At 40.3% G+C, this 13,392-nt stretch overlaps 1 protein-coding gene across 1 annotated transcript in view; it reads right to left on the reverse strand.

The window, feature by feature from the left end:
• Positions 1–1,509: 1,509 nt before the first annotated feature.
• LOC113013600 (protein mono-ADP-ribosyltransferase PARP14-like) overlaps positions 1,510–13,392 on the reverse strand; it is a 30,416-nt gene continuing 18,533 nt past the window's right edge. Inside the window, exons 13-14 of the mRNA XM_080291207.1 lie at positions 12,392–12,572; positions 1,510–2,049 (exon numbers count right to left, since the gene is read on the reverse strand). Coding sequence (XP_080147333.1) covers positions 1,757–2,049; positions 12,392–12,572 — 474 coding nt within the window. The 3' untranslated portion in view covers positions 1,510–1,756. The remainder of the gene's footprint in view (positions 2,050–12,391; positions 12,573–13,392) is intronic.

Genomic DNA, 13,392 nt, shown 5'->3' on the forward strand with positions numbered 1-13,392 from the left:
ATATGTCAGTACCATTAGGATGAAATTATTGTGTCACCGACATTTTAACGTTAGACATATAATTCTAACAGCCTCTGTATCTAATATCTAATATCCTGGCTTACTCGACGCTGCCGTTTTCTGTGACAGTTTCAATCAAAATTAGAAATGCTCTGGGAGACTGAGATAACTAATAGTGCTGCCTGCTGTGCAGTTAGTTTCCAAAACACGCTATTCATGGTTACATACAATTTTAGACTGATGTGGGCCAAAGCTTAGTATAGCCTGTAACCGCTGGGTGAATGAGACGTTGACAGATCGTTTTTTTTTTCTTTCTATCGGGTTTGTTTTTCTTTACTCGAAGAGATCAAATTATTGGTGGGGACAATTCAATAATCGCTGGATATTAATGGGGACATGTTCCTTCCGTCCATGCCAAATCTACGCCCTTGCTTCTGGACATGCTGAAGGAAGGTAGAAGTAACCGTATTTTTCGGACCATAAGGTAGACTGCATTATACGACGCATTAAGCGAAACAAAACAGTCAGAAGAGTCAAACTTTACTCGACTCATTCTTCTTGCTTCCTCTACTTCTGTACCATTGATTCATTAATGCTTTATTCCCATGTTCTGGACCTGAAAACAGGGTCTGATCTTTGTTATTTTTCTATTAAGGTTTGAACTTTGAGAGTGTTTAAACAAGAGAAGTGTGAAAATGTCCATGCCTGTCTGAGAAAAGTGTATAAAGTGTGTAGTGAGAGGTTTTACAGCCTTAAAACATCTATAATAATTGTAAAAAATAAAGTTGGCTACTTTGTGGATTTCACCTATCGCAGATTATTTTTAGAACTCCTGCGACAAAAAAGGGACCACTGTAACACATTACGTATAACGCGTTACTGCCCATCTCTGGTTACAAGTATTCAATTAAAAATTCACAGTTTCCTTTTGAATGTTGATCACCCACCTACTCTAATTTTTCCCCTTTTTTAAGCATGGACCAGACTATCATTCAATAAATCTTTATTATGGTATTGTGACAAGTTCTCAGATTAATTATATGTGATTCTAAGTGCTTTATACTTTACAAAGTGAAGATATATGATGCAAATGTCAACTATATAAAAGATTTAAAACTGCATAATCTTGTAATATGTTTCCAGTGTTTATATACATATCCATCTGAGAACCGAGAATAAGAGACTCTTCCCATTGACCTTTTTTGGTGATTTTCTTCCTCTTTAGAAGTAATAGAGACAATCCAAACACATGAGATATCAATGGAAAGCCCAGGATGTCCTCTATTTAGTACATCAGGACTTAATAGGGTAGCTCAAAGAGGTCAAAAGATATTGACTAAAAACAAATGTCCATTACAGAGGCCATAAATGAGGCCATAAAAGGCTGGTTCTCAGGACTTGTCATTTCATTCAATCAGAAGCAGTTACTGTTTAGCTAATTCTGTCATGAACTGGCTGTGTGGCAGGCAGGAAATAGGACCCAAACGCCAACTCACAGGAAAACAGGACTGAACTCAAAATACAGCTTTATTGCTGACAAAAGATGACAACGATACAAAATAACATGAAACTAAACTGGGAAGTACTAAGGAATGGACTTACTCCACGAGTTTAAAATCAGATATAATTCAATACTTAATTTCATTTCATTAAATATAATTGTCTGTAGTTTCAAATGTACATATATAAGTTTTATATTATTATTTGGGGTTTTTTAAGACACCTTCCTTTGTAAACAGTGGAAAACACTTTTCCTTTACTCTCCCTTGAATGTGATGAGGTAGTCAGGGTACGCTTGGTTGTCATGAAACACAACATACATGCTGGGTTTATACATTCTGTCTACCACGCTGTCGTAACGGTCGTGAGGCTGCTGGGGGTTTCGAGGTGGAGGCACCATCATATCCTTTTGGCCTAGAGTGTAGACGCCTGTGAGGACTCGGGCGACGAACATTAACTGAGAACCATCAGCAGCTGGCTTGGAGTAGGTGGGGTGGGCTGAGTAGTTGGCTTTTACAGCAAAGTAGGTCCCGCGACCATATGAAGTTGCTGAGTGTGAAAAGAAAAAAACAAAATTAGCAATAGGTGATCCTATTTACACTGTAGTGACTTGCAACATTAATTACATGATACCCCTCAGCCTCCTGGCAGTAGATTCTTTAGGTGTCACAAATATCCTGGAAGTACAAGCTGTAGAACAGAGAATTACTAGTTCATACTGTTACTTTCATATCTTTCACCATGTGTTTTAACTACACTGTTAATTGACAGGAACACAAAAACATCTTTCAACCTGATAAGGAATCAAGTGCTGTTATTGTACTAGACCTGAAAACATCTTCACAATCACTTAAAACCCCACCGACACTTAAGCCCCCAGGTTTCATGTGTCGCTAAAGCTACAAATGCTTAACAGTGTAAAAAGAAAAAACACAAAAAACAAATCCCTGCCTTCCATGTCATCCTTCAAACACCAATGTCACCAGACATGAAAATAATTTATTCATTCTTATGTGCGCGTAATCACAGTGTATTCTTACCTGCATTGTCATGACAGTATGCAGGACCAAACAGTGGTTATCGTTGACTGCCTGTTACTTGTCAAAGGTTTCATTAAACACATTAACTCTCCTCATTGGTAACTAGTAACAAATACTGTAATTAACACTTAAATCTATGCACCTTAAGAGTCAGTTTTCTGAAGCGTGGAACATCCTTTAACACTTCTCTTATCAAATTGTGCTCTGGCCCAAAAATTCCATACAGTTGTACTTACATCCATATCCCCCTGACCATCAGCAATACAAATTTGTCCTCTGTAGAGGACATTTCTAAACCTGAATATCTCCCATCCACTACATACTACAGAATTACCTCCTTTTGGTATTTACAGAGCACATTTAGGGCTTTCCAATGATACCAAATGTAAAGAGGTGAGGCTTTGGGAACTTTAGTTTTTTCATCAAGGAACATGACGGCCATTACTACAAGCACATTTTATGGGAAGAAAAAAAAGTAAGTGCATAAAACATTTTATTGAGCAATTTTTTTTATTTTTTATTTTATTTTTTTGTCCTGTTTGGATCTTTAGCCATCAGAATTGTTGTCTTAAGGCCAAGAAAGATGCCAAGCGGATTTATTTTACCAAGTGGATCATCATGGCCTTGCCATATTGGTCCATTTGATTGACCTTTATTATAATTATGAATTTATTTTATTTTCAGTTGCTACAAACGGGACAGACATGACTGGGGGATAGGACAGGGAGAAAGAATGAAAGAAAGAGAGGGAGAGAAAGAAAACCAAAGGGGAGAAGAGATGGTGAGAAAGGGGGGAAGAAAGAAAAAACAAACAAACAAACAAAAAAAAAAAAACACCTGGGTCACCTGTATGGAGAAAAAAAACAGAAGAGAAAGCAAACAACAAAGAGCAACATAATAAAAAAAACGGCACCATCCCAATAAACTAGCTAGCAGTAGATATCAGTAGATACTAAATAATAAACGATATTGTGCAGCACGCAAGACAGACAGCGCACAATGTGCTTTGAGGCAGCAGCCAAGAAAGCTGTAGTCCGCGTCTGTGAATACCCGTGTGTACACCTGTGTGCACACCTGTGTGGATCAGCATGCTTGCATTCCAAAGGTTTCTCCATGTAACGATCTGCTAGGGAGTGTGGGGGGGGCCACAGCCCCGTCCTCCAGGGTATGAAGCAGGTATGGAGGAGATCAAAACTCCAGACATCCAGAGGCCCCCAGAACACAAGAGACCAAGGAAGACCAACAGAGGGGCAGCCGCGCCACTGTCCCAGTAAGAGCTGAGGAGAGTCCCAGATGAGGGCTCACTCAGCAGCCGCGGAGGAGAAGCCAGGGGGAGTTGCAGTAACGCGCCCGTGAGCTCCGCCGGCAGCCAGCTGTGCCTGAGTGACCGAGCCCCAGGCCGAGAGGCCGGGGGCACCCCACCTCCGAAGTGGCCCGAGCGAGCCCCAGGCTCCAGGCCCCGATAAGCGGCCGCCAAGGAGTGAGCCGGTGTGTACCCGGACGCCCACCCCCAGACACAAAGAACCACCAACGCACCGACACCTGAGGGAGTCCGCCACTGGCAGGGGAAGTGGTGGTGGGTGGAGATAGGCCTCCAAACCTTGGAGGGCCTGAGATGTCCCCAGAGAGGTGGCGTCTGATACCCAACCTGACATATAGACACAGACATACAGGCACACACATATACAAACATCCATTCCCACCCTCATGCTCTCATATGCACTTACTCCACACTCAACCAACGTGGAGACAGACATAAAGAGACGCTGTACACACGATCACACTCCCCAAGCGTACTCTACGAACCGGGTCTAGGTACCCTTGCCCCTGGAGGGGGGAACTGCACCCAGACCCAGGTGGTGTTACCCTTTTCCCTGCGGTGGGGGGAGGCAGACCGCCCCGACTCCGTAGCAGCAGGGAGGCCCCACACTCCAGACCGCAGTCGGACGGCCAACTCCTCCTCCTAGCCCCCCCGCTCCAGCAGGCCGCAGAGAATGGGGGTGAGAGAAGACTCCAAACCTCCCTCCACCCGCTCATTGTAGTGTTGATGCATGTGTGTTCTAAGGTGCAATTAAAACCCAGGAGGGCATGGAGCTACCTGCCAGAGAGCAGCAGGTAAGCGCATAGTCCCTCCTGCTAGCCCTCAATGTCTACGTGTATTTAAAATTGAGAGGTGGGCAATGATGCCAGGGGTGAGGTGTACACCCTGATGGTAATTTGGACTCCGTGTATCGTGCCCACCCCCAAGATCCTATATGTATGTGTAATGAGAGTGTGAGTAATGTGAATGTCTAAGTTGTGGGATAAAATTGAGGCAGAGGCAGCCAGAAGGGGACAGAGGGGGGGGGGGGGGGTAGCCTCCTCTGCACCCTGGTGACATACCCCTACTCCAAGGTCCTGCATGTGTGGGTGGTTGTGGTGGAGCAATTTTTGACTATAAATGTTGTTAACATATTTTAGATAAGTCCCTTAATAATAACACATTAAAGCATAGTATGCTAATTTTACTTTAATTAAGGATAGTATTGAAGTGTTTAAAGCAGGGGTAGGCAACCTTTCTGATGGCGAGTGCCATTTAAAATTTCCTCAGAAGTCAGCGTGCCATATGATTGCATTATCAATAAATTTAATAACGCTCTATATGAACAGTTACACACAATACAGAACCACTTTATAGATTTCTATTTGTTTGCAGATGTTGGCAGCTATCAGTGAATAGTTATCAGCTATTTTGAAACAAAAAAAGACAAAAGAAAAAAGACTTTTCATCCATAACAAGAACTCCATAACAGCAAATGGACTGTACAACAGAAAATACAAATGCTATATATGGTCTCCTCACAACAATGATAAGAAAAATAAACTAAGCCAATATGGCATGTTTGTTAATACAGAGACACACATGTTAATGTGATCTCTGGTCTCCCACTCAAAGACACAGGTCTCCGAGTGTCCAGCATTCAGACAGCTACCTGAGGACACTTATGTGAGAGAAAATCTGATTTGGTTGTAAGATTCAGATAATTATTTAATAACAGTCAGACATTTTAAATGAGAATAAGAAAGAAAAGTATTTCTTTGTGCCCCCTTTCCCTGTTAATGCTCTACCTGGCCCCCCTGGCAAAACTTTGCTAGATCCTGATAAACCTGTTTCTCCATCACCTGTTCAGCTGTTGATGTTTCCCTCTCACCAGATATACAAACCGATATCATGACCAGCAGCTTTTACAGCTGTGGCTCCAGCAAACATCAGCTGATACTAGAAATGAATATTAAATAAATCCTAACAACAGCTGATCAAGCTTAAACGTGCTGCTGTTGTTTAGTGCGACATCCGCTGGTTTCCTCTTTCTGGCGCAAAGTGGGCGATAAACAAACAAGAGAGTAAAGCCGATCAGCTGATCATTGATCAGTTTCACGATTAAAGTAGAAACAGGAGAGAGAGGGGAGAGAATGAGAGAAGAAGAGGCAGCTGTGCAGCGTAACGACAGAATAAATCCACCTTTGTGTCTTTTTCATCCTAGATGAAGTCCGGGACAAACTGCGTCCCTTCTCAGCTCAACACGAAACGCGTAATAATTTCTCTCAATACGGGACGATTCTGTTTTTTACGACACAGTTGGCAACTCTACTAACTAACCTTATGAATAAAATAAAGTTCACTATCAGTAACATCATAGCACCCACCCAGAAGTATATAAAATCCATCATGCTAGCTAGTACGCAGTACGAGTTATTGTAACTGACTGTAAAAAGTCAGCACAACGAAAATAAACTCCACCTAAACTTGGTTTATATCTGACCCAGATAGACTGCAGGTCATAACTTCTTACCTGAAGTTCAGTTCACCGCCTCGGGTCTCTCCTCCTCCTGCCTCCCCTCTCCCTCATCTGGCCTCCACCACTTGTTAATGTTACTGAATCTGTGGAAGCTCCACGATGCCACCACCAAACAACTGAGTTATTTTTACACACCAGCCAGCATCTGGCCAATCCACCACCTTTCATTGTTTACACTGTCATCGGGCCACCGAGCAAATGCCCGGTATGCCCGATGGCCAGTCTAATTATGGTCGTGACATCATTTATTCCTTCGCGTGCCAACTGTGGCACGCGTGCCTAGGGTTGCTGACCCCTGGTTTAAAGAAATGTTCTCTGTAGTGGACATTTGTAGTTATTTCCTCCATTTTCTTCTGTTTTTTTAAATGACCAGAAGCATATGGAATTTTATTGCACATTGTTGAGGGAAACTCAAATCTTGAGTTGTCTGATGAAGAAGATCAAGATGCATTGTTTGAGCAAGAAGCAGAGGAAGATGATTCAGGGAGCTCTGAGGATGAAATTCAGGCAGGGCAAGCAGATATTGAGGAGTCAGATCAAGCTGAACAGTCCAGTCGGTGTCCACTCTGGAGCAGGAATTCAAAGTACATCTTGAGTTTGTATTTTTGTCATGGCCCACTGTCCTCACTGGGTGTCTTGCCATGGTGATGTGTCTTCAAGTTCCCCGTTTCCTCATCTGTGTGTGTGCATGTGTGTGTGTGTGATGTGTTCTGGTCTACTTGCAAGTCCGGGTCTGGAGAGTGGTTTCCCCGTCATGAACAACAGCTTTTGTAGTGTTTCCTGCAGAATCACGGAAACAGGTGGATCGAGCTGACGCGCAGGTTTTGGGAACAGAGGAAATGGAGACAATAATCGCCAGAAGAAAATATTCTGCATTTTGTCACTCACCTCACTGTAAATGAACGCACTGTCTTCATTCAAAGAGTCCTGTGTGTGGGTTCTACATCCGCATATCTGACAATTTTAAAACAATGCCAAATTTTGTTTAACAATTGCGCCAGTGTGCCTGTATGTACCAGGCAAGTCATGCCCAACTGGATTGAAGGTGTTTGTCTTAGCCGCACCAACTAGAGTTTGTGGTCTACCAAGGCAAAACTACCTTTGAAGATACAGGAGGAATAGGCATTGGAGAGCAAACTGTTCTTCATTTGGCAGAGTCTGTTCCCCAAGAAGCCCACCTGTTCTTTGACAGGTTCTTTACAACTATTAACGTCCTTGAAACCCTAAAGATGAAAGGGCTGGCTGGAACTGGAACCCTCATGAGGCATCCTCTGCCTATGGTATTGAACCTCAGGACACATGCACAAGATGATCCAAGAAAGACAAAAAGTTTGTCCAGGTGCCAAAGCCACTGGCAGTTTCTGAGTACACTATCAACATGGGTAGTGTGACCTTGTTGACCGAATGTTGAGTTTCTACAGGATGGCCTCTTGCACTCGGACAGTATGTGCAGTTCTACACTTTTTTAATCTGGAAATAAACAACTCGTGGCTTCAGTATAGAAGTGACTTGCAGTTGCGGAGGAAGAAACCACTGAAGTTCCTCGACTTCAAGCTGCTCCTTGGTGAAGAGTTGATTACTTGGGCTCAAGCAGGAAGCGCAAGTGACAGTGAAGATGACTCTACTCCCCCAAAACAAAAGTGGAAACCACAGCCAAATGAAGCTCTGAGACGCTATGTTGCTATCCATCTTCCAGAGATGGTGGACATGAAACAGATGCATCAAGATGTCGCAGATCCAACTGCAAGAGCAAAACATAAGTGATGTGCACAAAGTGCAAGGTATTTCTCTGTGATTCCAATAAGGGGAATTGCTTTTTAAAGCATCATTCCAAATAAGCACAACAGAACTAATCAAAAGTGATGCTGGTCTGTGGATGTTAAACTTGTTCTTAGGTTTACCCCTTTTTTTGGGTCGGGGGGAGCAACTGTTTGCCATCAAAGTTCAGTTTTACCTGTTTGGCCTTCCAATGTCCTGTACAATGGGCATGTGATATCTTAAAAATAAAAACTTTTTTTCCCCAAAACATTATTTCAGTCTTCTGATTACCTTACAAACATTGGGGGATTAAAAACAATTTGGTTGGACAACATTTTCTTTCCTGGTAGTCAGAACCAGTGAAAGGCTTACTACTATTATGAAAATTCACTGAATGCAAATTGGGAAAAAACTCTGAATGTCATCTTTAAAAAGACTGAAACAGGGGTGCTGACTTCAAGGCCACTGAGATTTGAACTCATACAAGATTTTTAATAGAGACACCTATGATATCGATTTGAAAATCTTATGTCGCCTCATTTTTGTGTTATGGTGTTCACAAAGTTGGTTGCTCATGCCAACCAACGCTTTGGATAACGCATCGATGGACTGATGGAGTAAAAAAACTATTAATACAAAGTGTTTTTTCTCACGTACCACTTCATAAGGTAAAAAATCTGTTAAGTCTCATACAGGATAGTAAATTTTGTTTAAAATAAACTAAACCAAAATGCAGAAGCAGTGTATGAAAAACTAAGACCCTACGACTCAATACCTTAATAATTAAACCATCTTAAGTAGTAATAGTTTCAAGTAATCATTTCTTGTGTGATTTTATCAGTCTTGCACATTGTTATGGAGAAATTTCAGCCCCCTTCTTCTTTACTGCGTTGTTTCAGGTCATTGAGGTTTGCAGGAATTTATTTATGAACAGCTCTCCCAAGGTCCCACCACAGCATTTGAGTAAGGACACTGGGCCATTGCAGGACTTTTTCTTCAGCCATTCTGTTGTAGATTTGCTGTGCTTGGGATCATTATCCTGCTGCATGATCCAGTTTGGATATGCTTTAGCTGTCAGACAGATAGCCTCCCATTAGACTCTCTAGAACAGAGGCGTTCATGGTCAACTGAATGACTGTAAGGTGCACTAGTCTTGTATCTGCACTAAAAAATACAACCCTTCCAAACAAGCCATACTCTTTCAGTTGTTTTCTAGCTGTACAGAGATGAACTTTTTTTTTTAAACATTTATTTATTGGTTTTAACCGGTTTTACATGATGCACCGTGAGCAAAAAAATAATAATAAAATTAAATAAAAAAATAAAAAAATAATAAAGTAAAAATAAAATAAAATAAATAAATAAAAACAAAACCACAACAACAACAACAACAACAACAGAAACAACATAATAATAGAAACAAAAACAAAGAAAACCATAACAAAAGGGAAGGACAGATATACAAATCAAGTTAGAGTTTCAGGCTGTTAAGTCCACAGTGTATACTTTGCAGCTCTCCAGAAAGTCGTAGAATTTAGACCATATCGCCCAAAACTTGTCCAGTTTATTCCTTAATGTATAAGTTATTTTCTCCATAGATAGTATAGATGTCAGTCCATTAAGCCATTGAGATAGTCCACATATTTTTTGATTTTTCCAACACATAGCAATACAGCGCTTGGCTTCCAAAAGTCCAATCATTAACAGAGCTCTATTGTTTGCAGCAGGTACAAAATTATTCGGGTATATATTTAAAATATATATTTTAGGATGAAGTGGAATCACATCACCAATAATTTGACTCAACAGATTTATTACCTTTTCCCAAACATTTTTCACATGTGGACACTCCCATATACAGTGAAATAAAGTGCCCCTGTCCACTCCACACTTAATACAGGTGTCTGGGATGTTTGAGTTAAAATGATGCATTTTTGACAGAGTAATATATTGTCTTGTTAACCATTTATATTGAAGTAGCCGAGATTGCACATTAATTGTCTGACTCTGGGCCAAGGAGCATGATTTATACCACTCATCATCAGATATGTTCATTTGCAAATCATTCCTCCAAGCCTCTAAAATAGACTGTGTTGATTCTTTGGAATTTTCCATAAATAATTTGTACAATGGAGAAACTTGGCCTCTCCCATTTAGATCCTTTATAACTGTGTTCTCTAGAGAGGAGTAGGTGGGGATTTTTAAGCTGTTACCTTGTGTGGTTAAGACAAAATTTCTTAATTGAAGAAATTTAAAAAAATGTTTGGCAGGAATAGAAAAAGTACTTCTGAGTTGTTCAAAAGACATAAGAGTATTATTCCTAAATATATCAGACACTTTTCTTATACCTTGATCGAACCAAAATTTAAAACCTGCATCCGCCCTACCAGGAAGAAAGTTGTTATTTCCAAATATCGGAGTAAACCTAGACAGTTGTATCATTTCTCCCAAGTAGTTATGTATTTCAAACCAGATCATTATAGTGTTTTTAGAAAGGGGTTCTTAGTTTGCTTATTTAGTGTCTTCCTGTCGGCTGAGTAAAGATATAAGTTAGGGGGAATTTTGATTTCTGTAGACTCCATAGAAACCCACACTGGAATTAACTCATTAACAAAATAAAACATTGCCGCTCTGATTTGAGCAGCCCAGAAGTACCACTTTAAATTTGGAAGTTGTAAACCTCCTCTTTCATAAGGGAGGTATAATAATGAGATTCTGAGTCTTGGTCTTCTGTTATTCCAAATAAAGTTTCGGAATAGTTTTTGCAAATCTAAGAAGAAAGAGTTTGGTGGAGAGAGAGGTATTGATTGAAAAAGGTAAAGATATTTTGGCAAAATTGACATTTTTAGTATATTAATACGACCAATTAAAGATATAGGTAGTTTCATCCATCTGTTTAGAAGTGCAGTAACTGACGTCGTTAAGGAATTATAATTGGATGCCAGAATATTTTCAATTGTGTGAGTTAATTTCACACCCAGATAAGTAAACCCATGTTTAGATAGCAGAAAGGGAGTATTGATTGGAGGATATTGTCGTTCATTTTTATTCAAAAATAATATTTCGGATTTATCAAAATTTATTTTATAACCTGGAAATGTACTAAATGTATTAATGAGACTTAATATGGATGGTATTGATTTGTTTAAATTAGTGCAGAACAGGATCACATCATCTGCATATAGGGCAATACGGTGGTCAGCATTGCCTACTTTAATTCCTGATATGTTTTTATGATTCCGAATTGCCATTGCAAGAGGCTCAATTGCCAAGGTGAACAAGAGAGGTGACAAGGGGCACCCTTGTCTAGTTCCACGATATAACCTGAATGGTGCGGAAAAAAGACCATTAGTTAAAATCTCTGCTTGAGGGTTGGAGTATATCAACTGAATCCATTTAAAAAATATATTTCCAATACCAAACTTTTTCAAAACTTCAAATAAGAATGGCCATCCGATCCTGTCAAAGGCTTTTTCCGCATCCATTGAGATTAACGCATTGTCTCTGGTCTCTTTTTTCTCATAAATGATATTCATGACCCTCCGTATATTGTGAAACCCCTGCCTCCCTTGGATAAAGCCATTCTGGTCTGAATGAATCATTTTAGGCAAGATTGTCTCTAATCTCATAGCATAGAGATGAACTTTATTTTAACATGCTAACTGATGCCTGTAGAGTCTGAGATGTAGCTCTCGGGTGTTTCACAATTTCTTTGAGCATTGCAAGGTCCTGACCTTGGGGCAACTTTGCTTGGATGTCCACTCCTAGGAAAATTGTGGTATTATGTTGACACACACCTGAATGCTCTAGATCAGTAGAATGCCAAAACTCCTGCTTTTATAAAGATGTTTTCTTAAGGGGACACTTTAGTTTTCATACACTGGCTCCCCCTTTTGCTTAATTTTTATTAAAAGAATAATGAAACTTAATATATCATGTTTCCCTATCAACCGGGGTTTTATTTACTTAATTTTAAGACTAGACTGCTAAGGACCAGGTTACTTTTATTATGCCCTGAAACAGAAAACCTGTTAGTGTAAAGACAATGTTTTTTTTTCTTTCCACATTTAATTGTAGCTCTACTCTCCTTGTTCTACTTGTTCAGTGCTTTGAAAATATTTGTGCAAATGTAAGAAGACTCCGGTGTTGACTTTGGTTAGTTGTTGGCACTGACAGTTTGCATTTGGTACTTTTCAAAACCTTAGGAGATAAATGCTAATATGTTCTGTAATTGTAGACTATAAAAACACTCACCATTTTGCCCAGCAAAGCGCCTGTTGAATCCAGTTTTCATTATGGAGTAACAATTGTCCTGGGTCGTCCCGTGGTACAGAAGTTTCTCCCCTGCTCCTCCCTCGTGTGCATTCTTATCAGAAATGTGCTTCTTCTGTGCTTCATAGGCACGACACAGGTGAACGTTCTGCAAACGCTCAATCTGGCAGAAAGAACAAGGCCAAAGGATCAACAAGCTGCCAAACAAGGTAATCAAGGATATTAATTACATCTGACGGGTAGTTTTATACTTATATTATGTGGGCCTTAAATCGAGGCGTGCATCCCAGGTATGAGAAGATTTTGTGTTGTCATCAGCGATCAATTAATTACTTTAATACTGCAAATCTGAGAAACTGAAAACACAATGACTTGCAGGCAGGTTTTACAACTGTATTGTAATATCTTTCTTTGTATTGTTTCTGAGAAAATTATGAAGATCATCAATATATTGGACTACAGAGATATAGTGGACTGAAACTAAAATCCTCCTACAATCCCAAATACATTAATTAATTAATTAATTAATTAATTAATTAATTAATTAATTAATTAATACAATTTAAATAAATAAATTATATCTTTTGAATGGGGAAATTAGTTTTTTTAATAAAATGTGACATTATGTGATTTCTTGTAACTTGTTTGAGCGACGGGGCGATCGTGGCTCAAGAGTTGGCAGTTCGTCTTGTAATCGGAAGGTTGCCGGTTCGAGCCCCGGCTCCGACAGTCTTGGTCGTTGTGTCCTTGGGCAACACACTTCACCCGCTGCCTACTGGTGGTGGTCAGAGGGCCCAGTGGCGCCAGTGTCCGGCAGCCTCGCCTCTGTCAGTGCGCCCCAGGGTGGCTGTGGCTACAATGTAACTTGCCATCACCTGTGTGTGAATGTGTGGATGACTGAATGTGTAAAGCGCTTTGGGGTCCTTAGGGTCTAGTAAAGCGCTATACAAATACAGGCCATTTACCATTTACCATTTGTATCC

Source organism: Astatotilapia calliptera, chromosome 3 (assembly GCF_964374335.1).
Source record: "Astatotilapia calliptera chromosome 3, fAstCal68.1, whole genome shotgun sequence".
Classification (NCBI taxonomy): Eukaryota; Metazoa; Chordata; class Actinopteri; order Cichliformes; family Cichlidae; genus Astatotilapia; species Astatotilapia calliptera.